The 24,433-nt window shown below is 41.3% G+C and overlaps 1 protein-coding gene across 15 annotated transcripts in view; it reads left to right on the plus strand.

Annotated features, from left to right (window-relative positions):
- Nucleotides 1–24,433, plus strand: part of KIAA1217 (KIAA1217 ortholog) — a 374,037-nt gene that overhangs the window by 315,576 nt on the left and 34,028 nt on the right. For 11 of the 15 annotated variants that reach the window (XM_057432470.1, XM_057432469.1, XM_057432464.1 and 8 more), the window contains 4 exons: nucleotides 6,597–7,429; nucleotides 15,529–15,633; nucleotides 16,065–16,117; nucleotides 23,418–23,578. In XM_057432470.1, the coding sequence (XP_057288453.1) occupies nucleotides 6,597–7,429; nucleotides 15,529–15,633; nucleotides 16,065–16,117; nucleotides 23,418–23,578 (1,152 nt within the window). The remainder of the gene's footprint in view (nucleotides 1–6,596; nucleotides 7,430–15,528; nucleotides 15,634–16,064; nucleotides 16,118–23,417; nucleotides 23,579–24,433) is intronic. The other 4 variants (XM_057432465.1, XM_057432478.1, XM_057432471.1 and 1 more) reach the window with 1 other exon arrangement.

Here is a 24,433-nt window from a genome sequence, read left to right on the forward strand (position 1 = left end):
GCTTGTTTGCACGATCCATCTTCAGTGTGCACATTGACTTAAAGGCAAGGTGAAGCAATCAAACATTATTTTTGATATTACCATTAAATTTGTTTTGTGGTTACTTAGTATTTTACGGATCTGTTTTACATTCCGTAAAAAGTGAACTAGGTATTCTTTGTTTTCCCCATGGGAGCTTTAGGATATGGTATGAATTAAGTTTATATGTAGTCAGGGATATAAAAGGACATACTGAGACATGTAAAATACCTTGAGGTAAAACATTTGTATTGCTGTAGGGACTGGGTTCATGCACAAGTGTGCATTAAAGATATAGATATAAAATAAGGGACGGTAATGTTAAGAATGTGTTTGATGCTCTGTGGCAGTTACAGTATGGTATCCTAAAAATTCTGCTGTTGAAGATGAAATCATGCGTATGCCATAGCCTTTGTGTACACCTGCACAACTGGCAGAAATGTATGGAGAATGGATGTCACAGTGATGTTGAGTAGCATGGAAATGACACCTGAATATGGTTCACTCAGGATGCCTTCTTCCTGGAGGGTCATGTTTATGTGCTCTGAATTCTGAATTCCACCTCCTGGAACAGTGAACATCATCTTCTGGTTCTCCTATTTTGTCCATGCGAGCTTCTAGGCAGCTGAGCCTGGCAAAAAAAAAAAAAAGGACTATGAACACAGAAATTGGAGAGACTGCGTGGATTCACCACCATTTATCATCACAGGTTCATCCTAAAACAACATCTTATGTTGTTTGATGGCAGCGTTGTTGATCAAGGGAAGAGAAACAAACATAGAATTGAGCATAAATGGAAGAGGAAAACTCTGATGATTCTCTTGCCATATCCATATATGTGCAATTAGGTATTCTGTTCTGGTGTAATCAGTCACTAGAACCAGAAAATTACAGTTTCATGGGTGTTCTGAGTTTTTAGCTCAACTCTTCTTTCACCACAATACAGAGATTTTACAGCTGGGCATATACCAAAACTGTGCAAAAGGAGCTAAAGAACTGAAACCTAGATGCCTGCTAATTAACTTCCCATTCTTATAAGTGTAGAGATTTCTCGGGGAGTTCTACAAATCCTTGTCTGGAAAATTAGGCAGGAACAAACAATGGAAATATTTGGGAGATCTTAAGAACAGCTAGCTGGGTCTTAGAGTTCCCGTTCATGGGAAGTTTGAACATTTGAAATAAGTTTTATTTTACCAGCATGTGGTTCCCATAATGAAAAACAATTGTGAACCCTGGCAGCACCTAGAGCCTTTTACTGCAGGGCCAGAGTCAGCTGAGGCCAGGTCTCCATCACAGCCTAGGTTAGCTGTCATGGCCTCAACTCTCTCTTTTGAGCATCAGAAGACACATTCTTAGCCAAAATTGCCAAATAAATTTCTAGTCCACTACTGAGGAGAGATGGACATTGAAACCGCTAGCATGTCTTACTATTTGGTCTAGAAGATCAACCCAAAATTACCAAGTACTGGCTCTGCTGAAGAGACCGTGGAAGAACTGGGGTCCCTACTCAAGGGCAGAATCTGAGTTGTCCCAGGTCTATGAATTTGGAAAGCCAAAACTCTACAGCACTTCAAGGATGTCAGATAAGAAATAATGTCAGTATTTGACTGAAATCTGTCGGGTGGATTGTGGGGGTTTTTTTCAACCTTTGTCTTTACTGATTTTTTTACCAAATGTTTTAGAACTTTTGGATCAATGTTGTCTGCTGAAATAATTTTTCATTGGAAAGTTCCTGACCAGAAAAAGCTAAAAATTATGCTAATGTGTTTGTAGTTTTCAAGTATGGCTTTGGGCAGCTGGAGGAACCTCTCAGTGATGTCTGAGAGCATAAGGATTTGGCTTCAGACATATAGTCATGGTACAGATACTTAAAAAATTTCTTTTCAGACTGTTTACTTATTCTATAACTTCCAAATGCACTATTTATTATTGCAAATTATATTATTTCAGAAATATTCAAGCTGCATTTGACTGAGGTTTTGCAAAAAATGATTTGTGCTTTCAGCTGTCCAAACCCAACCTTAATGAAAGATCAGGCATGAAAGAAGTTATATCACACAGTGCAACTACTGATTAAACTGAGGTTTTTGGGCAACTAGTATATTGAAGCTGTCAATTTATATTTTTATGATGAAAGAACACACTAATGGATTGTATTGTTATTGGATTTGGGGCTCTTTAATGAAGTCTTTACTGATTAGAAAAGTGAAGGATTGCCTCCTTTCTTAGAGGATTTTCTTCTGGTGAGCAATTTTCATAAAAGGCCACTTTACAGATACTTGAATTTATCACTACTGCATCAGTACTTAGTGTTTCTCTAGCTTTTAGATCAAAGACTTTGCAAGCTCTCAATAAAATTCTTTACAGCTGTCCTCTGTTTACTGTTGGGTGAGCCAGCTTGAGGAGCATAGGAGCAGTTTCCTCAGGGAAATTCAGGGTGTCAATGGGAAAGTAAGAAAAGTAATAGCTTCGCATGCCTGAGAGGTGATTAATGGAGTCTGCTGGGAACTCCAGGGTGTCTCCAAGAGGATGCCTGGATAAGTTCTATCTTGGGAACATGCTCCTTGTAGGTATTTTGGCAGGCTAAAATCCTTGGGTCAAAGCCAGTTGCTGTGTTCTCTATTGATGTCAAGGAGGCCTGGGAGAGCGATGGGAATGGCTGCCAGGTCAGAAACTCTGGCCTACTTTTCCCTTCACCTGTTTTGCTGTGAGATGTTAGCGGGTAATGGCACAAGTCAGGCTGTACTTCAGGTATGCAGCTGCATGGTGAGATGAAGTGTTGGTGTGTGCCACTGAATCAGTGTAGGCTTAGTGCTGGCCTTGCCCTGATGTGTGTGCAGGCACAACGTGTGCCCCACCTCGTGTGCCACAGGTGCAAATGATGTGCTGAAGGCAGCTGGAGAAATAGAAGTAAGGATGGTTTTGTTCATTGTGAGATGCCCATGTTGGGACAAGCCATGAGCTGTAACAAATTTAGAATAAAGACCAGCATAGTGTTGTATTAGTCCTGATGATGGATGGAAGACTGGGTTGAACCGCAGAAATTAACAGCTGATGAACCAGTGTACAGCAGTTTGCTGTTTGGTATCTATAAGGCTTGTGAAACCTCAGCTCTCTCCTTCTTTCAGGGTAAAAGTGCTATTCAAGAGGCCAGGAGCTGCCACGAGCTTTGTATTCTGCTCTGTGCTCAGCAACTGGGTCTGCTTACCCTTTATATGAGCTACCAGGAGAAAGACTCTTTGTAAGGTCATCCATTTGGGTGGATGGGTAGCTGGTTTGCTACCTTTCTGCACATAATCACATTAAAAATATAGCAAGTTACTGAGTATGCCAACTACTTTTTGAAATGAAGAACACAATTGGTTTTATATAATGTTCACTCTATAGTATATAAAGACACTCTTTAGTGTCTCTGTTGCTCTGTTTAAAAAAGAAAGCAAAAGAGTCTGAGTGATGTCTTTTTACTTCAAATGTTTTATACAGAAATTATTGCTAGCCATTTACCATATTTTAATCTAAGGATTAAGACGACAAGTTTCCACTTCAAGGATGTAAAGCCTATAGGTAGTAAGAACAATGAAGAACTGTGTGCTAAAGAAGACCACACCTTCAGGCAAATGTATTACATGGCTGCAGGCAAAAAGCACGTGATCCTATGACTGCACTAAAAAATCTTCTTCCTTTTGCCCTCAAAGCAATTGGCTGTGATATCACCTCGTATTTAGAGGCTCAGACAGGCCAAATATCCTCTTTCTCAGTTCCTGAGTCATGCAGTTGAAGTCCAGGAACGTGTGGCCGAAGACGTCCTGCATATGTGAGTGCTTGTTTTCATTGAGCGAGGTGGGGGTTTTGTAGTGGAGTTCTGGAGAAGAAAATCAGCGCAGAAAGTGGGGTACATATGAGACAGAACAGTGTGCCAGGAATATCACACAGAAGATTTATAGATGAGAGGCAAGAAAAGACATCATTCACATTTTTAAAGTTGCCATCAGTGAAGAATCTGGAGATTTTGGAGAAGAGAGAAAATAACAAGCTGGCAAAAGACACTGTAATGCAGCAGTAAGGCTGCCTGACTCCCAGTCACCAGCTCAAGTCCCTGCACCTGCCCTGAGCACCCTAGACTGTATGGCTTCGACTGCTCCCCGCCTTCTGCACGCTACACCCAAGGGCTGAGTCATGGCTTAAAATAGAAAGTGAACTGTTCAGGAAAAGGTTGTCTGCCCAGGCGTTTGCACCCTGCCCAGCCCAGTGGGGTCTTGATCCAGGTGCTGTACTCCAAGTGCTATTTTAAAGCAAAAGCATTATATACACAGCAGTACTCAGACACAGAACTTTGAGCAATAGCCCAGACCTATACTTGAATTCCTCATTTCCATCTCAACGTATAGCAATACCTTAAGGTGGAAAATAGGAATTTTCTTTTGACAGATTTCTTTGATTTACGAGAAATGTATGAGCATATACGGGAATATGAAGTCCAGAAATTAGGGGAAGTTAAACCTGTTGCTTTCAAAGCTTCCATGGAAATATTCTCCTCTCTACAAGGTAACATTGGAATTTTCCTCTCAGTACAACCCAGCATATCCCATATGTCTATGATTTCTGTCCCAGGTACTTTTGCATCTGTTATAGCTTCAGCTGAAGCAACTGAACAGGGCATGGAATAGCTTGTCCAGCAGAAACCAGGGAAGATTTTCTTTCTTTGGGCTTTTCTCTCTGTGCAAAACATCTGTCACTGCCTATCCACAGAGTCACGGTCCCAAAGCTGCTCAAGTCAGTAGGAGTCTTCCTGTTCTGCTGGCCCAGGTCCAGAGTCTGAATGTACAATACAGTTCAGTATATTGCAGTGTTTCTTCAAGCCCATAGAAAACTATGTTGAATACCCACTGATAATTTTATTAATACTGTCTAGTTATATTTTATTTTAAACTACAGATTCTCTGTGCAAATGAAAAAAAAATAAATAATCCCACGTTCCCCTTTGGCTCAATGACTTTTGTCTGCCTCATTTGTGACCCATCCCAGTGCGGTCCTTTGTTCTGTTACACTTTCTTATTATTGCTGCTGCCATAATCAGGTTATCTCCTTTCTTCTTTCTGATACCCGATACTCCAGATTGTTGATCTCTTGCCCTGGGGAATGTCATTTTTAATTCCCAAGTGTGGAGACTGCTGTGATCAGAGCAGCTATTGTTTATACACCCCCATTGCAATTCCCTTAGCAGTGAAAAAACCTGTGGTGAGGCAGGAATAGAGCATAATTTCTTGCTTCATCAGCCATGGATCACTGTAACTGCAGTGAACCCAGTCACAAGCTCCAGTCAAAGTGTGGAGCGAGAGGAGAGAAAAATGGTGAAGACTTAGAGCAGCAGCTTCCACTTGCACATTAGTGTGTATTTTGTAACTTTAAGAACGTGTAGTAGGGCTTGGTGATGCTCAGTTTTCTACAATCCCCTGGCAGTGATGGAGAGGGAAGCTGAAATTGCCAACACAAGTTTTAGAAGCTGTGATTTTATTCTTTTTTTTCTTTTCATATGTAGTTGATGGAACCCAGCTGACTTTTTCCATCTCCCTGTTTATCCACCTTATCCTAATGGCACCAGAGCAGGCACGATGCTTGCTAGAGGGAGAATTTCTCCCGTCTTCCTCATGGGCACCCATCAGTGTTCAGCCATCTAGAGAGGTCGTTGCTGAGCAGGGTGAGATGCTACAGTCTCAGAAGCACATGTATCTATTGCAGAGTTTTGCCAAGGCCTCTGTTAACAAAGCACTAATGTTGGTATGGAAGTTTTCCCTTTCTTTTCCTTGTTTGCTCATTCTTTACTGCTGGCAGTTACTGCTGCTGCTTAGAAAACTATGATGAAATGTTCAGTGACTTTCTAAGTGTGTGCTTTGGAAACTCTTTGAAGTACTGTTATCTTTGCAATGAAGGAAACCCATAGCACATGTAGTATAGGGTCAAACCATTTTCATGCAACCTGACTGTGTTGCAGTCAATAAAGGTTTGTGTATTGTTCTCCTGTGCTTTGTGTAACAAAGACTGCATCAAGTTATTAGCAAAAGGCTACATCCTGCGCTGAAGCAAATGGCTTATTAGTTGTAATATTTATTTTTCTTGTCTAAGGATTTCAAGTGTGTTTGTGATGCCAGAGCATTGGCATTTTCTTCCTGGTTTGGGATCACTGAACTCTAGCCTGTGTGTTTGATCAATAAACTGTTTCAATTTGTCACTGGCTCCATGTACTTAGGACACCTTCGCACTGAAGCCCATGACTTCAGCTTCGGTAGCTATGAATATCAGATTAAGATAAAATGGTATTTGTGTAAATAAAAGCATTTTTAAAACTCTTGTATTCCTTTAACATGCAGCCCATTTTACTGCTATTTATAGTTGCTATTCTTTTTCTTTGGCACTGAGGTCCCAAAGTATTTTACTTATGCAGATGGAAAATTATTTGGTCTTGAGGGTTTGTTTTCTTTCCATTGCTTTTTTTGTAGATGTCAAGGTTGTCACAACCCACATTATGTTTTACACATTCAGTAATATTATATCTCATGCCTTTTTCCTTTTCTTTCTAGATGCAGAGGGAAATTGCTTATATGGGCCGAGATGGCCCAAATACTTCTCGCCCTGGATCTGCCACGCACCCTCCACACGCGATGCCCAGCTCTCCACCCTCCACCCCGGTACCCCACTCCATGCCTCCCTCTCCATCCAGGATTCCCTATGGTGGGGGCCGACCCGTGGGTGTGCCAGGCAACGCCACCATCCCCAGGGACCGGCTCTCCAGTGTGCCAGCCTCACGCTCGATATCTCCCAGCCCAAGCGCCATTTTGGAGAGACGGGATGTGAAGCCAGACGAGGACATGAGTAACAAAAACCTTGCCCTGATCCGAAATGAAGGTCTGTACGGTGACCCCTACTTGTTTCACGAGGGGAGGATGAGTTTGGCTGCACCCCACACCGGACACCCCCTCGATGTCCCCGATCACATCGTAGCCTACCATCGCAGTGCCATGAGGTCATCAAGCACTTACTGCAGCCCCTCTATGCAGCCTGAAATGCTGGAGCAGTCCTTGTACAGACAAAAGTCACGGAAGTACCCGGAGAGCCATTTGCCCACTCTTGGCTCTAAAACACCTCCTGCCTCACCCCACAGGATGGCTGACATGAGAATGATTGATATTCATCCTCACCATAGCACTCACATTCCCCCCCACACTATCCAACCTGACAGGTCTTCCCCCAGCCGCCAGTCCTTCAAAAAGGAGCCAGGACCACCTGTGTTTGTGGATGCGAAAGCACGGAGCACCCTTGGCCACCCAGGCATGGCTGAGGTGGTGCCCTCTCCAGTTGACAAGCAGGCTTTTGGCTATGGGTCACCTGTGATGCCCAAGGACAAGGAGACAAGGTAAGGCAGAGCTGGGGCCTAATTTATGCAATGAGAAATGTTCCTAAACCACACATCTTCTGTCGTTTAGCACCCAGGGGACAGTGTAATGTGTAGGAGGCTGCTGCACTGGGCTGCAGCGTTTATTAGCCATCTGACAAGGTAGTTAGTAATTTAGAGGAGATGCAACACTGCCCGATATTAATCTGAAAGTATTGTCAACCCATGATAAATCCCTAGTTATTTTCATTTGTGTAAATTTCAGTCATTGGAAAAAATATAATAAAATAAAATGATTAAGTAGGGGTTTTCTTTCCAGACAACCAGATCATGTTACAAGAACAAATGATGTTCTGTTCCTGCTAATAAGGGAATATATTTCACCCCCGTTAAGAATGACACTCTGATATTACAATTTTGGTTCTTTATGGAGTGGAGTTTTTCTCATCTACTGTTCGGAAATGGAAAGAATTTATCATTAGTGTCTTATCTCCTGTAAAACATGAATTTGCATAAAAATAGGACAGTTGTTTACAATAATATTCCTTGAGGTGAAACTGCTGAGAAGAGTGACTCTGTGCCAGGGAAGAAATTGAAACGTGAATGCTGTTCCAAGTGATTTTTCCAGCATCACAAATAGTTGGTGACCTGACTGTTGTTAACTTTTATGCACTGACAACAATGACAATGATCTCTCCTGTCTCTTTAAGGACCAGATTTACTCAAAGTTCTGTGAAGGCTTCTCCTGCCATAGACCCAGCCCTAGGAGAGAAAAATCGTTACACTGCCAATCAGTTGCTGTGTATTTGTATGAGTTGCACTAATCTCTAGCATATTGTTTGTGCTGTTAACTTTTATAGAGCTCTTTAGGGAAGCGAAGATGAATAGCTGGAAAAAACTGAGCTCACAGAGGCCAAAGGTAACTGGTGCCTTCCTTAACCACTGTGGAGATACGGAGCTTCATATAGCCTCCAAACTTCCCTTCCACCTGAGCAACTTGCTCAAGAATCAACCACCTCTGACCACACTTGGCCAGAAAAATGAATGTGTTGAGAGATCCATTGGTTGGAAAAAAATGGAGGACAGAACAAAATCAGACATCCACAAAAATTACAGACTTAGAGCTTGGTGGTTATGTTGACACAAGAGCATGAGTTAGGGCATATTGCAATCTAGGGTCAGTGAGACCTGATTTGTATGTATTTATTTCAAAAAAATAGGTGTAGGTGTCTGAAATTTCATTTCAAGCTTTCATTATTACAAATAGGAAATAATTTGAACTATATTTAAATAATCTGTACTATATTTGTAGTATATATCCACCACTAAACCTGTAGGGGCCTGTAGATGAGGCCCTTAGTGCTATGGTTTAGCGGTGGACTTGGCAGTCCTGGGACAACAGTTGGACTTGATGATCTTAAAGGTCTTTTCCAAACCAGGTGATTCTATGATTTGCCAATTCTAATCCAAGGGAGAGCTTCAGATCAAAAATTTTACAAATTTCTTCTTAGGGGGTTGAAAATGAGGGAGGACACCAATAACTTTCCAATCTGTGTCTTTCTTTCTCCCCTCTGGGCATCTCATCTCTTCACTCAGATATGTATGAGGCTGTGTGTTTGTGAATATATAAAGAGCAACTGTACAGATAGTTCTGTAGCTCCTTAAGAGGAGCTCTGCACCAGGTGTTTTAGTCCTGGACCCAGAATATATTTACAGTGATGAAAATAGCATTTGCATAATTACATTTCCAAATAAATACATGACCTTAATATTCAGCATGGTGTGCATTAGCCACACGTCACTGAAAAAAATCATTCTTGGAAGCTGCCCTTATAGGTTGTAACTTTTTTAACTTTGAGAAGGTGTGACTTTTAAAAAATAGTTGTAAATACCAAAGCAGTTCATGCAAATTGGTATGCTTTCTAACCGCTGCAATATTGGGACTTGGGTTTGAGTTCTGTAGACACAAAGTGCTCTAAGCCTTATTTTAGCTTTGTAATAAATTCATAAACTTTGAAAGCAAATACTGTTGAGATTGAGGAATACTAAGGGTGTCCAGGCTGAGGTACTCCTTTCCTGCTTCAGCAGGAAAGGGTTGTTATGAACACTTGAAAAGTGACATATATAATGGCAGAAAGGCATCCTATACTTGTTGTGAATGGGTTACAGTTTACACCTATAAGCAGTACAGCTAGGTTTGCCTCTGTAAGAATATTTTGGGACTGAAGAGATGGGGCTGAATTCATCCTCTTTAAGGCATGCTAAAATGAGGCATATGCTGCTCTGTCATGCACATTTTCCAGTTGCTGATGACTGTGCAAAGAGCCTAAACATCAGGCCACAGAAAGTGACTGGTGCGTTCAGTCAGCCTGCATGCAGAGACTGTCAGGTGTGGGGCATCAGCAAAAGGGAATGTTGAGTATCTCATAGGCTTGGGAATACTGAAGAGGGAGGTCTTTTGCATTTGTGCACTTGCTAACCGAGACCACTCATTCAGGAGTGGGTTGAGGACCCTGCAAGCACCAAACCCATCATCTCAGCACTGCTGTTCCTTCAGTCCCTAGTGGAGTGTGTTGAGAACACTGAAAACATGTCTTGTGCCATCACTTAATGGAAATTACCTTGAAGTAGCACTGGCACAGCCTCAGGACAATGCATAGTTTAAGTATAGATCAGAGAAAAGATTAAAGCGGACAGTCACAATACCAGAAGTTAAACTGAATCTCTCTTTCCCTGTTCATTCTCCTTTAGTTTTTCCAGTCTGGGACCGAAGAGGGATATATGTGTATTTTATCAGAATATGTCAAGTACTTACAGCAGACCAGACCTCTCTTTGACCGTATCCTGATTTTGTGGAAGAAAATGGGTCCATTTCCTTTGGCATGTTAATTATGGCAGATTTGGGTGAACAAAAGATAAAACCCGGTATTTCCAATCTCTTCTTTTGGAGGTTCCCATTTTAATTTTATATTGAGGAAGCCTGTTATTTAAGCCAGATTTGAGAAGGTTTTAATTGCTTCATGTAATTCATTCTTGTATCTGTTTTACCTCAGATAATTTCAAGGTAGCTATTTCTGCCATATAAAGCATTGAATAAACTCTTACAGTAATTCATTTACCAGAAGAGTTCCATATAAAGCTCTTTTAGAACAGTGAGAAGATACCAGTTCAGGGAGATTTAAAAGAATAAAGTATGTTAGTATTCATATGCACAAAAATATTAGTTGTTCATCTTCGAGGAGTTATTAACCCTTAAAACAGAGGCTTGCAGGGAGGATGAGTAAATTCTTGTGAGTGAGCATGAGTTGTTTAAACAGGAATTTACTGTCATATTTTTTGATGGCCCATTTATATAGCTTATAGTAGACCATTCTGGCAGTTGCTACAGGCAAAGTAGATGTTTAAATGTTGATAAACTGGAAAAGAAGCTGTTTATCCAAAAGTGCATTAAATTAAATGCCATTTAACTTACATCCTTTGTATTTAAAACACGTGTTGTGTTAAAAAGTCTAGGTTATTTGATAGTGCTGAATATGTGTATAATAAATGCTGCTACTCACTAAAATTCAGTTGTTAGAATAGCAAGATAGCTCTACAGGATGTTTTTTCTCCAAAAGCATTTCAGGAGTGTACTGTGATTCTCTTCTGCCTGAACACAACTTTTCCCTCTTCTTCTAATGTGGCATAAAGCCACATTAGTGAGAAAAGGTGATAGCAGAACTGATCAGAAAATGGGATCACATTTACAGCTTGTGGCTTGCAGTTCAAGACTCAGGTGTAATGGCAACATGTAGGTTATTTGGTATTGTTCCCATCAGAAAACCACTTTACTGTTTGTTATGTTGAAGTATGGATGGACTCCCTGTGCATTAGGAAAAAATGGTCATGCTCTGTAAAGTCATGGACAGTGGGAGACTTCATCAGAATGCACTGAGAATTGGATAAGAAAAGTGGACTTTGCAGATGTATAAGGCCAAAGTTGCATTTTCCTTTGTTAAAGATGTTGAATGTTCTGAAGAGGCAGAAAAGATGAATGCAAATGACCAGTATAGGGTGGAGGAAAGGTAAACTGTACTTTGGCTTCTGTTGGAGGAACTGTTTGTAGAAAATAAGATGCAGGCTCCTGGATAATAGTTGTCAAGCAGTATCACAGCTGGCAGTGCTTCAGAGCTTTCCTTTTCCCTTTAGCTTCAAGCTGTAGAAAATTTGAGTTAACCTAATCTTTAGAAGATGGAAGTATTCACTGGTGTGTATCTTCCACCTGGGAGGAGAGCAGAGTACAGAAGAGTCCTGCTGGTCTTTGCATCATGCCCTTCCAGGATATATACTCTGCTGTTTTGGGTGGACTTTGAGGTAAAGTCTGACTGTGATACTTTCAGCTTGATTCTAGGGAAGCCGTTGGGAAACTCCTGTTTGCTTTCTTTTCCCAGTGAGATAGAAAAATTTCTAATGAAATGTTTCTCTCATAGGGTAATGTAGAAAGAAATGTTTTTTTTTCCCCTGTCTCTGACCCTCTTTTTGATTACTGTACAGGCTTCACGCAGGGTTTAACTATAAAATACGAAGTCACTGAAAATCTTTCTCCAGAATAGTGTGCCAGTTAGTTCATAGTGCCAGTCTTCTGTGGCACAGCCTAGGGTCAGACAAGAACATAAACGGTTACACAGCCCAGTTCTAGTTTGTGTCTGTATGAAGTATCTTTTCAGTGATGTGAATATTAAAGGTATCCCTAGGAAAGGGAAGACACATGCAAGTCATTCTTTAATAGCATTGCTGTGAGAAGTGGGTACCAGTTCATCAATATGATGTATCCTGCTTGGGATTACTTCCAGTTAATTGCAGTAGAGGGAATGACATGAAACCTCAGTGAAGCTGTAAGGAAGAAAGCTGGTGATGAAATTTGATGCCTCAGTGCACAGTCCCTGGAGAAACAAAGGGATTGCTTTGCTTCTGCTGAATCTGGGGAGTGAGATGCTAGCACAGGGCCCTGGATGTACCCAGACCTGGAGCTGTGGACCAGGCTGCTAGGGAGAACAGGCTGGTGTTTGCCTCCTTTGCTGGTCAAGGCCTGTCCCAGGCTGAAGCCAAGGCTGACAGAGGGGCCTGCTAGGGCTGGGAGTTGCTTCTGACCTTGCACCTTCTTTACCTCCCCTACCATGCTGCTACCTCTGACTCTCCCAGTATTCACAGGAAAACAATGTAAAACAATGCCTGTCTGTGTTCAGGCTGATAAAATAGCCATTTCTTTCCCAAGTGTTGTACAGCAGACCCTCCCTGCTCTTCCTGGGTGGTGGAGAGATGCAGGTTATCTGGGAAATCAATCTGGAAACGGAGTTTGGCCTTCACATGCTACCCTGCATTTTGTTCTGCCTGACCCTCCCTCCTGGTGCTCCATGTCCCAGCCTGCCCTATGTCACTAGAGTGCCAACCTGGCCTGTGCCCTGGGAACCCTGCTCTGCCCCATGCCACTGGAGTGCTGGTCTGCCCCATGCTGCCCGTTACAGGAAGGGATGGTGGAGCAGGCTGTTCCTCCCACCTTCCTTCCATTAGGAGCACAATGAGAAGTAGAGAATACAGTGTTGAGAACCAAAAAACGTACAACTGTCATGACAGTGTCGGCATCCCTGATGGACCCCAGCCTGGCACAAGATGAAGAAAGTATTCGTTGTCTCTCTCTGGAGCAGAGGTTGCTCCAGCCTTTCACAGGGAAGCCAAAGTGGAAGGAGTCAGCGTCCATACCCCGTGTGATGGGTGGCAGGACTGAGCCCCTAGCCCTTCAGACACATCAGCCCCAAGCACAGCCCTGCTGCCAGGCTGGCTGTGTCCCTGCCTGCCAGTGCTGGAGCACGCTGCCTCCCACCGCCATCAGTCAGACTACCAGGTCTTCCAAAATCAGGTCATTTGATTTAATGCCTAAAAGGCACCTCCTTTTCAGACACCTGTTTTTGAGATGTTTGGTGCTGATGGCCATAACGAGCCTGGGTATTACAGTGAAACGACTGCAGGAAAATCCTGCCTTGTCTTTTAACAGAGTAACTCCAGAGCACATGCAGATTCTTCACATTCTTAATGCTTTTACCACATGAAAAATAATGTGCTCTGTGCAATTGATTCCAGTATTTCATTCGTTTTTCATCATCTCCTATCTCTGGAACATCCCTCTCCCTCTTAACAACATATTTTCCTAGATTTCATGGCAAAGGACAAGATCAGCTTTGTGTTACCATAATCTCTTTTGAAGCAGAAAATTGTTTCCAGATTATCGAATGTGGGATGGAAAAAACATCATATTTATGAATTAGTAAAACAGATAGACTTCCAATTGAGATTATTTCCAGGAAGGTTTTGTGGTGATTATCTGGGGGAAAAAAAAAAAAAAAAAAGTTTCATTATTAAGTGTCAAAAATGCTGCATTAGAGTTTGTTAGAATATATTTATCCCAGGCTTTTAGTACCTGTTTTGTTCCAAAGTTTACTGTAGCCTGAACCAGTTTCTTATTTTAAAGCTTATGACAGTGGAAATACTGTAACGTATTTCTTGGTTTGAAATGAATTAGGTCAGATTCACTAGTCTTCTCACCACCGTTCAAAATACCTTTCAACATGAAGACAGAAAAGTAAGATGCTCCCACTGTATCAAATTGCAGTAAAAGCATGTCTGCTGGCTGGGAACTGACTGAGCACTCATTTCTTCCCTCCTTGTGTCTGTTAGCATCTCATTACTTGTTTTGCTCCCCTGTTTTCACAATGCCCGAGTGTCTTGGTGTCTCTCCTGGCTATGGTGTCTCTGCACTATCCCAGCAAAGCTCTGTTTCAATCTCATGTGAATGAAATAATTAGCCTTGGTAATCTGGTTGACTGCAAGCTGGGCTGGTTACTCTCTTTGTACCATGTCAGCTTGCTTTTGCCTGGTATTGGTACCTACTGTTGAGTTTACATGGCCCTTACTGATTGGCATTCAACTGGAGCTGGGTAGCCAGAGTTCAGCTGCTACCATGTGCCCAGGATGCTGCAGTGGTGATGGATGGCCCCTGCAGCAGGCTGAGTCTGGGGCTGCATGTGTCTGTCCCATCTTCTTCCATGCATCATTGCTGCTGGTCTTAGTCACTTGCTTTTTGAGAAGTTTTGTTCTGAGTCATCTTCCAAATTCACAGCCCACTGTTAGGATTTGCTTTTGTATGTCTCCCCAGTCACTTAACCGCTGGCATATAGGGGTGTATTTTCAGAAGGTCCTGTCTGATCTCCCATATTGATGTGTGGCTGTGTGTCATTGTGTGAGCTTAAGGCTATTTTGGAGGCCATTGAGGAAGTCACGTGGTACTTGACTAATAGATGCATTTATGTAAACAGATAAACACACAAATGTTAGCCTTCGTATCCAAAATAGACATTGTTGTTTTCGTGACCTTTGGCACCTATGGAAAACACTGACCATACCTATTACAGTTCTTCATTCTCTCCTCTTCCTTTTATGAATTTTTCAGGATATGTGCATGAAAGCAATCTGTTTTATGATAATGTTGCTGTACAGTCTGCATTTGGTGTCCTGTGCCTGTCTGTCACATTGCTGTCCTTTCCAAGGCAGACAGTTGTGATGTCAGGTGCAAAGGATTTGGCTTCAGAAGTAGTCAGCATGGGCAGATTAAATGCTTTGCAGACAAAAATCCTGGGTTTGGGGAAAGTAAAAATAGTAACAAGAAGAAGTGTTAAAGTCTTTAATCCTGAAACCTTATATACAGGCAGAATTATTTTCCTGGTGTATGCAAAAGCGAAAATACATGCAATGCAGAAAAAGATTATTTTCACTAGTTCCAAGAGGCATTAACTGATTGTTTTAGATGCCTGTCTTGTGAGATCGTTAGAAGTTTATTACTTGGGTGGTTGTTTGTTTTGTTCTTTTTTAACGAAGCAGATGTCTTTTTTTATTGTCTGTTACCATGCAAAAGCTGTCCAAACTAAGATGCGGTAAGCTGCTGCAACAAGGTATATGCAAACTGGTACCCGTGGGCCTTTGCACAAGCTCTGTAGTGTCTTTCCAATCCTGTGGTAATCATTCACCTAGAAAAACAAGTCTGAAAGCAAATATACCTGGCTTTAACAAACGATTCTCTTGTCTTACAGAGAGAGGATACAAGCCATGGAGAAACAGATTGCCAGTTTAACTGGTCTTGTTCAGTCTGCGCTTTTTAAAGGGCCAAATACAAGTAATAGCAAAGATGCTTCTAGGTAAAAAAAGAATTCATTAAATCTGTTTCTCTGTAATTATTTTAGTAATCAATCAACAAAATAATATTTGACTGTAATAGTAAAAAAATCCTTAATGCTCATTTTTAAATATCTTCATCATCCCCATGAGAATGCTAGGCAGAGAGGAAGAATATGCCAAATGATAGATGGAGATTAACTGCATTACTCTTCTTTGTGTTAAAACGAATCAATGTAGCTACATCTCTGTGCTTTCTACTGCTTATACTGCATTCCTTGCTTAACTTGTATTAAAAGCTGATTGTAAAAAAAAAAAAGCAACTGACAAGCTACTGGTGATTTAAATCAAAAATGTATATGCTAGACAAGGCCATTTAATTTGCTGATTATAAACTTCAATACAGTTTTATTGTTAGTATGTTAAAATTATCATTTTTCTTTTTATTACTTAGTGAGAAGATTATGATGAAAATTGTGTCCAGCAAGAGCAGCACTGACACTGCAGGTAAGATAATTCACTTCTAACTTACAAATTCTGCCTCTCTAACATTACTAGCATCCCGTATAGACATGTCAAATTTACTTAAATTCCCATTGCTCTAGTGTCAGAACTGAAGCTGAAGTTCAGGATATGAGAGTTGATCACATCTTTGTTAAGAGAGGAATTTCTGACAGGTTGAGGTGGTCTGTGGAATGAATTTCACACCTGCACTGGATGGTTTAAATGAGGTACAGAGTCTCTGCATATGGTGAATTTTCCAGTGACTCATCCCATCTATAGTGTGTATCTGTCATTAACATAAGCAGATGTATCCAGATTGCTGTGGACAGCTAAATATTTCATTCCTATTCTGGTCATCTGAACTTTTCTAAGAAGTTCCGTCAGTAGGGTGCTACGGATGTAATGACATTAAGTAATTTAGCAGTCAGCAAGATAGCACTTTCTCTAATTAAGCCGTATTGATCTGTTGCTAATTGTTAGCCTGTGCCTAAACTTTTCTGAGCAAGCATCAATTATGAAGCCAATATGAGTTGGTCTTATTTTAGATTCCTTCTTGGAGAGCTGTTAAGTGTTTAAAAGATGGAGTTAAGGCTGTTGTGAAAAAAGGTCTCCATGTGATTGGAGCTCTTCGTGTATGGGCTGCTGCTGGAGATGTCTGCAGGGTGTGTGTATGTTTGTATGCCTTCTTTTCACCCTTTGCCATGCACTGTATGCAAATAAAGGCAGTTCCCTACTTCCTGGCAATGCTGTTCCCACAGGGAGGTCTGTGCGCTGGCAGGTAGTAAATCACACGCATTTGTTAGCAAACCTATTATGCTCTTAACTAGCTTTTCGGTTGGAGCTGTTAGTTCACGTTCAGGATTCCTGTTTATCTGGAATTGCAGTATGTCCTCCTAACCGACAGAAATCAAACCAGACCTGGAAACTATCAAGCATATACAAGAGAGAAAGCGCTAAAATCCTGGTACTGGAACTTTTCTCCCAAGCCACTCTCTGGTCCTGTTCCAGCTCTTCCCTTCCTGCTGGCCCCTGGATGGAGAGAGCAATATTTAAGGCTGTGAAGAAAGAAGTTGTAATTCATCAGTTTCCGACAACTTACTGAGAAGTCCATCATTTTTCAAAACAGCTGCAAAATGCTCTTAGACTTCCCCTATTTCAGTGTCATTATACACTAAGAATTTATGGTATTCCCTACTCACGTGGGTCTTATACAAGGCACCTATGAAACCATCAAAACCTGAACACACAATGCCTTGTGTTCCTCTTTGTACTGTATTGCTGTTTGGCCTTTCTGTTTGCATTGTGTTTGTACTAATTCAGATATATACTTTGTGGGGAACACTGAGTTGAAGGTTCTGATCTAAGAGTGCCCTGCTGTGAGTTTGGACCAGATGACTTCCAGCTGTCTCTTTCAACCTGAGTTATCCAGTGATTTGCCTGCACAAAGCAAAGGTGGGAATTCCACGGTGTGGAAGTCATGCCCAGCCCATCAGAACAGAATGCTGGTTCATCTGACCAGCAACCATTTCTTGCCACTGTTGTTAAAGATTCCTCACTCACTACCTTACCGTATGACTGAACACACGTCCCCGAAATGGCAAAATTACAGCTAACAGCTGCATGTCCAAGCATGGGGGGTGGAGAGTGGGGCATGTAATTTACTGTCAGACACCAGATCAGCATCTGTCACGTACTGACGGAGACATTTACTTTGTCACATGACCATGCCCATATCCAGCATGTGAGTAAGGATACCAGCATTCAGGTTATGCAACAGATGCCTTTCTGATCACTTGGGTGATGAGGGTAGGGCAGTGGGAGCAAGCAATACAGCCAGTCATCTGCAAGGATACCTATCAGTGCTAGGAAGTATACTTGTAACTCCTGCATCTGTAACCCTAAATCCAGTCTTCCCAGCATGACTCAGCCACCAGATTAAACTGCCTTTAAATTAAGTTAAAGGGAAACAAGGTGTGATGCTGACCCTAATACACTACAGCATTGTAACGCACATTGGCTATTACCAAGGACTGCTGCATAATAGAATAGCCCTGTATAAATAGAATATTTTGCTTTTGCACTTGCTTTTGAATAAGTCGATGCAGTCCCTGATTACTTGAAAATTAGGCAATCTGCCAGAATATACTACATAATGTTTCTGCTTTAAACGTGTCAGCAGCATCTAAAAACGCTCCTGCCGACTGCTGTTTTGTTCTTCAGTTCACCCCAATCCTTATTAAGTATAGCCATTTAGACTGTTGACTCTTGTAGTACACAATTGCACTTGACAACTGTGCACTTACAACTGAGATACCAGTTTTAGCAATTTCAAAGTCTATTTGAAAGAAAAAGTAGTACAAAATGTTGATTGAGCAGTCCTTTCTAGAGCACTGGTAAGCAGAAACGTGAATAGCTTCCCATCCTGAACAATAAAACATCTGTGCAGGATAAAATTGGCTCATCGATGTTGAACCAACATTGTATTTTATAGTATGTGTTCCAATGATAGGAGACAAAAAATAGAGAACTAGCTCACTTTGGAAGGGAAAGAAACCAACATTTCTACATCCTAGATAACTTTATATAGCTAGATTGTGAATACTCTGGTTTTCATATAAACCGAATTGTTGTATTTAACATGTTTTTGCTTTGCTAGTCTGTAGTGGATTCTTCAGCCTCAAATATTAAAGAGCCTAAATAAAAATGCTTTTTCACTGCAGAAAAAGAGCCTTTAACAATCGTGCTTGTCTGCATTTCTTATGTTTTATTGCTTTAGGCTCAGTTCTTTCATGGGGGGTAGGTTCAAAGAGCAGTAAGCTTTCAAAGACTGGCTGTGTCTCTTCTACTAATGTTAGGATAAATCCCATGACTGAATCCTTATAACCTTCTTCAGTTCATCAAAAGTGAATGGCTTTTCACACAAGGGACTCTTCACATAAGGATGGCATGTGACTCTAAACCCAAACCGTTCTAGAAAGAGTCTCCTTGAGATTACTAACAAATATGCTGGGAAATGCTCAGTCTCTTTTCTGTCATGTATTTGTTCATCAAGTGGTGAGATTGATAGATTAATCCTGGATTCATTGATTAAAATATGATCTGTTGTATCATGGATTACCAAAAAAAAAAAAAAAGAGCAATAGTTCTTTGCTAGGTGATGCCTGGTTGGAAGAGGAAGAAGGGAATTTCAGTACTTCCTGAAAAGGCATCAAGGAGTATGTCTTTCTGCAGTAACACCATAAGTACAAACCCAGAGAGAGAGATGGTAGCTGGGAGAAGTATTACACATGTAGGGCCCAGATTTGATTCCTTGGTCATTACGAGGTGTCTTGCCGTCTCTGTATACCTGTGTGCTTTTTTCACATGCATGACTCTTGCTGTGATGATCTGTAAATTAAAAACATTGTCCGTGCCTACTTGCTTATCTCAGATTCAAAGACAGATCACACTAGTCTTTGAACTCTGCCAGTGTTTGCAGGTAAAACATGATCCTGATTCCATTCTGAATCAATGAGCTGAAGTTCCACAGTAATATATATGTAATATTTTATTCTTTTAAGGGTGCTTTAGTGCCTGGCCATCACAGATGGAATTGCAACATTAACATTGCATTTACCTGTTTGTTTAGTGAATTCTAACTGGAAGGAAAGAGAACTAAATAACTGTCAGGTGTTTTACCCAAATGATGCTTGAAAATGTTGTTCTTTGATGAAGATATGAGTAATTTGTGAAGAAACATTGCTGGGTATCTTCAGATGGCCTTTTTTCTAGCCTGCTCAAAATAAAACCTCAACATTTTAGAAAGAAAAATAAAACGTGGAAAATAGGAGAGCAGTCTTTGCAACCATAGCAAAGGTCAAGTGTCAGGGAGTGAAAGTTGTGTTGCATACCTTCCTGAGCCTGGACAAATAGTAAACCATTTCCCTTTTTGCACATCAGTTCTATTTGTGCTTTAGAAATGTCAGTTTAGTTCATTAGCCTTTGTAAAAGGAAAAAGAAAAGTTAACATTTGTTTTTTGTCCAGAGTATTAGGGAGTTATGGAGGGTTTCTGCATTCAAGCCACCATACCTAGCTCCAGCAAGGGTTTATTTAAAAACCTGAGAGCCAGTACTGTTTCTTCAGTCCATCTGGCCGTACATCTGTACACAAAGCTACAGTCTGTGACTATTTCCAAAAGCGAGCAATACTTCCTAGATGAAACAACCCCTCATTCAGCTGCCCTTTTATTCCTTTTTGATGAAAATATGTATCTGAGAAATCAGCTGCTGATCCTTACTGCGCTCCCATGCTCACTCGGTAACTGTGGCGGTGTTTCACACCCTTAAGAGTCCCATGTCATGCTTCACAGGCTCTGAGCACACTCTGCAGCAGGGACTCTGTGGCAGCAGAGAGTACATAATGGTGAGAAGAGGTGGCCAAGGCAGCAGAAGAGGAGGAAAGCTGCTTTGTAAGGAGTCAGAGACATTTATTGCTTACAGAAGCAGATCACAGTCCATCTACACTAAGAGGAAAGCAGGCACCCCTTCCTGAGAAAATATGTGAATTGACTGGGGTCCAGCATGGGGGAAGAGAATGTCAGGGTCTGATTCATGCCTTGGCTGCATCATCACAGGGTCGGGGGCTGAGGTTTTGGAGCTTTTGCTTGAGGCAAAAAATAGCAGAAAGGTAGATGTGCTTTCAAAAATAGTCTAGATTTGTGGCTGGAGATCAGAACTCTTGGAGGCTTATCCACATTTTTCAGACTATCTGGGGGTTTCTGTCTGTAGGGTTTATGAACTAAATATCCTTTTCTTAAAAAAAAATGAAAAAAATAGTGCACGTGGGAGGGAAATAGATGCTTGACTGTAGGAAAAACTGCAGTGTACATGTAGACAGACAAGTATTAGCATATATTAGACTGAAGCATGGAGTGGGTACAGAATGGCAGTGAACAAGGACTGTTTATTTCTTGAGCGTTGCTTTCTGTTAGGCAGCTCTTTGAAAGTCAAGAGAGCATTGAATCACACTGGAGTATAGCAAAAATGTGCAGCAGCTTGCTCAGCACTCAAATGAAAAGTGCCGTTGTTGAAGCACCGAGTAGATCTAGCTGGAGCAAGTTTGGGTAAGGTATTGCATTACAACAGCCAGCACCAGCTTTAGAACAGCTTTTTGTTTGAGCGAGTCCCTGGAAGCCTATGGCATGGCACCCCATATATAGAATGGGTGCAGCCAGAGGGGCCTGTGCTTTTACTGACAGCAGTTACAAATGTAGGTAAAGCAAGAAACATGATTCTTCAGAAACCTCTTGGCCCATTTTTAAATAAAAACAGTCAGGTGTAACTTCCATCCTTTGAAAATGCTTCCCCCAGATGAATTTTGCAAAGACTATATTTGAGGCATCCACACCTAATGGCAAAGGAATAACAATGTGTTTTTATGCTGAGCTGTATTTATGGGCATATGTGGAGGTTTTGCTGGTTAAAAAGACAACTAGTGATGAGAGGGCAGGGATAAAACTTACCCCTCATATTCATTCCAGCCAGAAAAATGTGTCATGCCCTTTGGAGCACTGAAAATTTGCCTTCAGCAGGCAAAGGCAAGCTCGCAACACTAGTTTCTGTTTGATTTTGTTGAACTTGATAGAATGAGCGCTTGTGAGAACAAACGATAACCGAGATTCCTGTGGAGATCCCCTGATGACTTATATTCTGTTTCCTCAGATTTTTTGTTTTATTCATAGAGCAGGAAGGAAATGAAGTGTGAATGACATAATCATAGAACAGAATCATAGAATCATGTAGGCTTGAAAAGACCTTTAAGGTCATGAAGTCCAACCATGAACATAACACTACCAAGTCCACCAATAAACCATGGCCTTAAGTACCACATCTACACATCTTTTAAATACCTCCAGGGATGGTGACTAAACCGATTCCGTGAGCAGCCTGTTCCAATGCCAGATAACCCTTTTGAGGAAGAAATTTTTCCTAATATCCAGTCTAAACCTTCCCTGGCACAACTGGAGACCATTTCCTCTTGTCCTATCACTTGTTACTTGGGAGAAGAGACTGACACTCTCCTCACTACCTCCCCTTTTAGGTAGTTGTGGAGAGCAGTAAGGTCTCCCTTGAGCCTCCTGTTCTCCAGACTACACAACCCCACTTCTCTCAGCCACTTCTCATAAGACTTGCGCTCCAGACTCTTCATCAGCTTTGTTGCTCTTCTTTGGACATGCTCCAGCACGTCAAGGTCTTTCTTGCAATGAGGGGCTGATAATGCAGTAGTTCATGGAGTGGCAGCTGTCTGAACCCAAGGGACAAGGTGGATCTGGTACTGTGATCAACATAGTCCTGGACCTAGAAAATGCAGTGTGTCCTACCAACAGTCTGTCATTTTCCCTGTTGGTGGTAGGAAAGGGAAGGAACACATACAAGTGTGTAAGTGCAAATTGCTAGAAGAAGCTGTAACATGACTATCAACTGATAAGCTGGAATTTGCTTGTACTCTGTAAATAAAGCTTCTTCCCAGTTACTTGAGACTGAAAAGAGCAACCTTGACATTGATGAGGGGAACAGAATTATTTAATGAAGAAAGTCTTGTGAGCATACTGATGGTTACTCTCAGAGTATGGCTGAGCTCACTTCCTTGTGTTATGCTGTATTCCTTTGTGAACACAGTCTTGAATAAATGTCAGGCTAAAGGGAATAGGTGGAGGAAACACGGCTGGAGAGCAATTCTCTGCCACACCATTGTTACGTTTCTATTCTGGTTTTACACAGTAGCAGTTGGAGACGCCTGATAGAAGTAACTCAATTGTAATTCAAGCAGCAAAGCAAGATTCTCTATAGAAAACTTTTCCCCACACTTGGCAATTGACTGAATCTCTCTTCAGTGATAATTAATCAACAAATACACAGTTCAGGACTCCTGGGAATGTGCATCAACTAGGTCTTGGATGCCTCCTGAGAAGACAACCTTGAAAGTACTTTCAGCACCAATTTGATTTGCTGCTGTTTTCTGTAATCTGCAGTTATAGTTTATTATCCCATCTCCACTACATGTGTTAGGAAGCAGTCCTGTGGTAATGCAGTACTCAGGTATGGCTGAGGCTCCAGCACAGACTCACTCTGACATTTTAGAGTCTTCCCTCAAAACATAATGGATAAAGAGGTGCCAGTCCCCTTTTAGTACTGATCATTGGCAACTATAATTTACTTTTCTCGCCCATCTACGTGAAATACATGTGAGTTCAATAGGCAGAGGACAGATCATGTTTGCACCTTCTCTGCTGGTGAGCTCAACTTGTGCTGCTGCTTATTGTAGGTGCTGCTAACATATCTGGTGGGAAGAATGCATTGGCAACTCTGGAATCTGCTGTCATCCATCACTCTGCTGGAGCCCCATCAATGCAAGTCAGCCTTCATGGGATGAAACGCAACGTGTCGGATCTGCGGCTGCAGCTACATCAGATGAAGCAGCTACAGGTATGCTTATCAGGGTAATTGTCAGCAAATGCCCTTTTCCTCCCTTCTCTCTCCCCCTCCTCTGCTCCCCCGTATGTACAAGTGATTCTCAATAGCAGAATTCTAAGCAAAGAGAAGACCCGCATATTACAGACACAAAAGTGTATTCTGCTATAGCATACACCACTTACATAGTCCTAAAAGGATGAGAATTAGTTCAGTTTAACTACTGATATTGATAAAAAAATCTTACTTTCTGGCTTTGCTTGATGACTCTAGACATTAAACAGTATTTATATTACAATAATAGCAAGTCTTGTGATTACAGTTTGGACACTGCAATGTTATGTGCTGTATAAACATGTTGGAAGAGCCATGTTCTGCTCCATACTGTTTACTATTGAGACAGTTTTAAAGTTCCTGAATAAACAGCTTTGATGTCAGGAAACCCAAATGTAGCTAAGGATCAGTAGATACGCATTAAGGCAGAGCTTGAGCCCTGTATTTACAGAATCCAGAAGAATAGCCAACTTAAGCAGCAAGGAAAAAAGATATTTCAAAAGTTGCTGCCAAGGTTTTATATATTTGAATATAAGTAAGGTTGTGCCTTACTTGTATTCAGATTTTACCAGTATCTTCCTAATACACATCAACCTTTCAAAATCTGCAAGAAACAATAAGAGCAATGGTGAGTTAACCAAAATGTTCTGCTGACACATACCATCATGCTGCAAATGTAAATATATGCTGTTCATGTTAGACACTGTGAAAATAAGCATATGCAGCTGTACAGGTCTTCAGCCCTTCACTTAATTGGAAATTGAATAGCTCAGAAGATGCAGAAGGAGGTAAAGCAATTTCTTGTAAGACAAAGTG

This window comes from Pezoporus wallicus, unplaced genomic scaffold (assembly GCF_028554395.1).
Source record: "Pezoporus wallicus isolate ANWC-B61680 ecotype Strahan unplaced genomic scaffold, APGP_CSIRO_Pwel_v1 scaffold_2584, whole genome shotgun sequence".
NCBI classification, from domain to species: Eukaryota; Metazoa; Chordata; class Aves; order Psittaciformes; family Psittacidae; genus Pezoporus; species Pezoporus wallicus.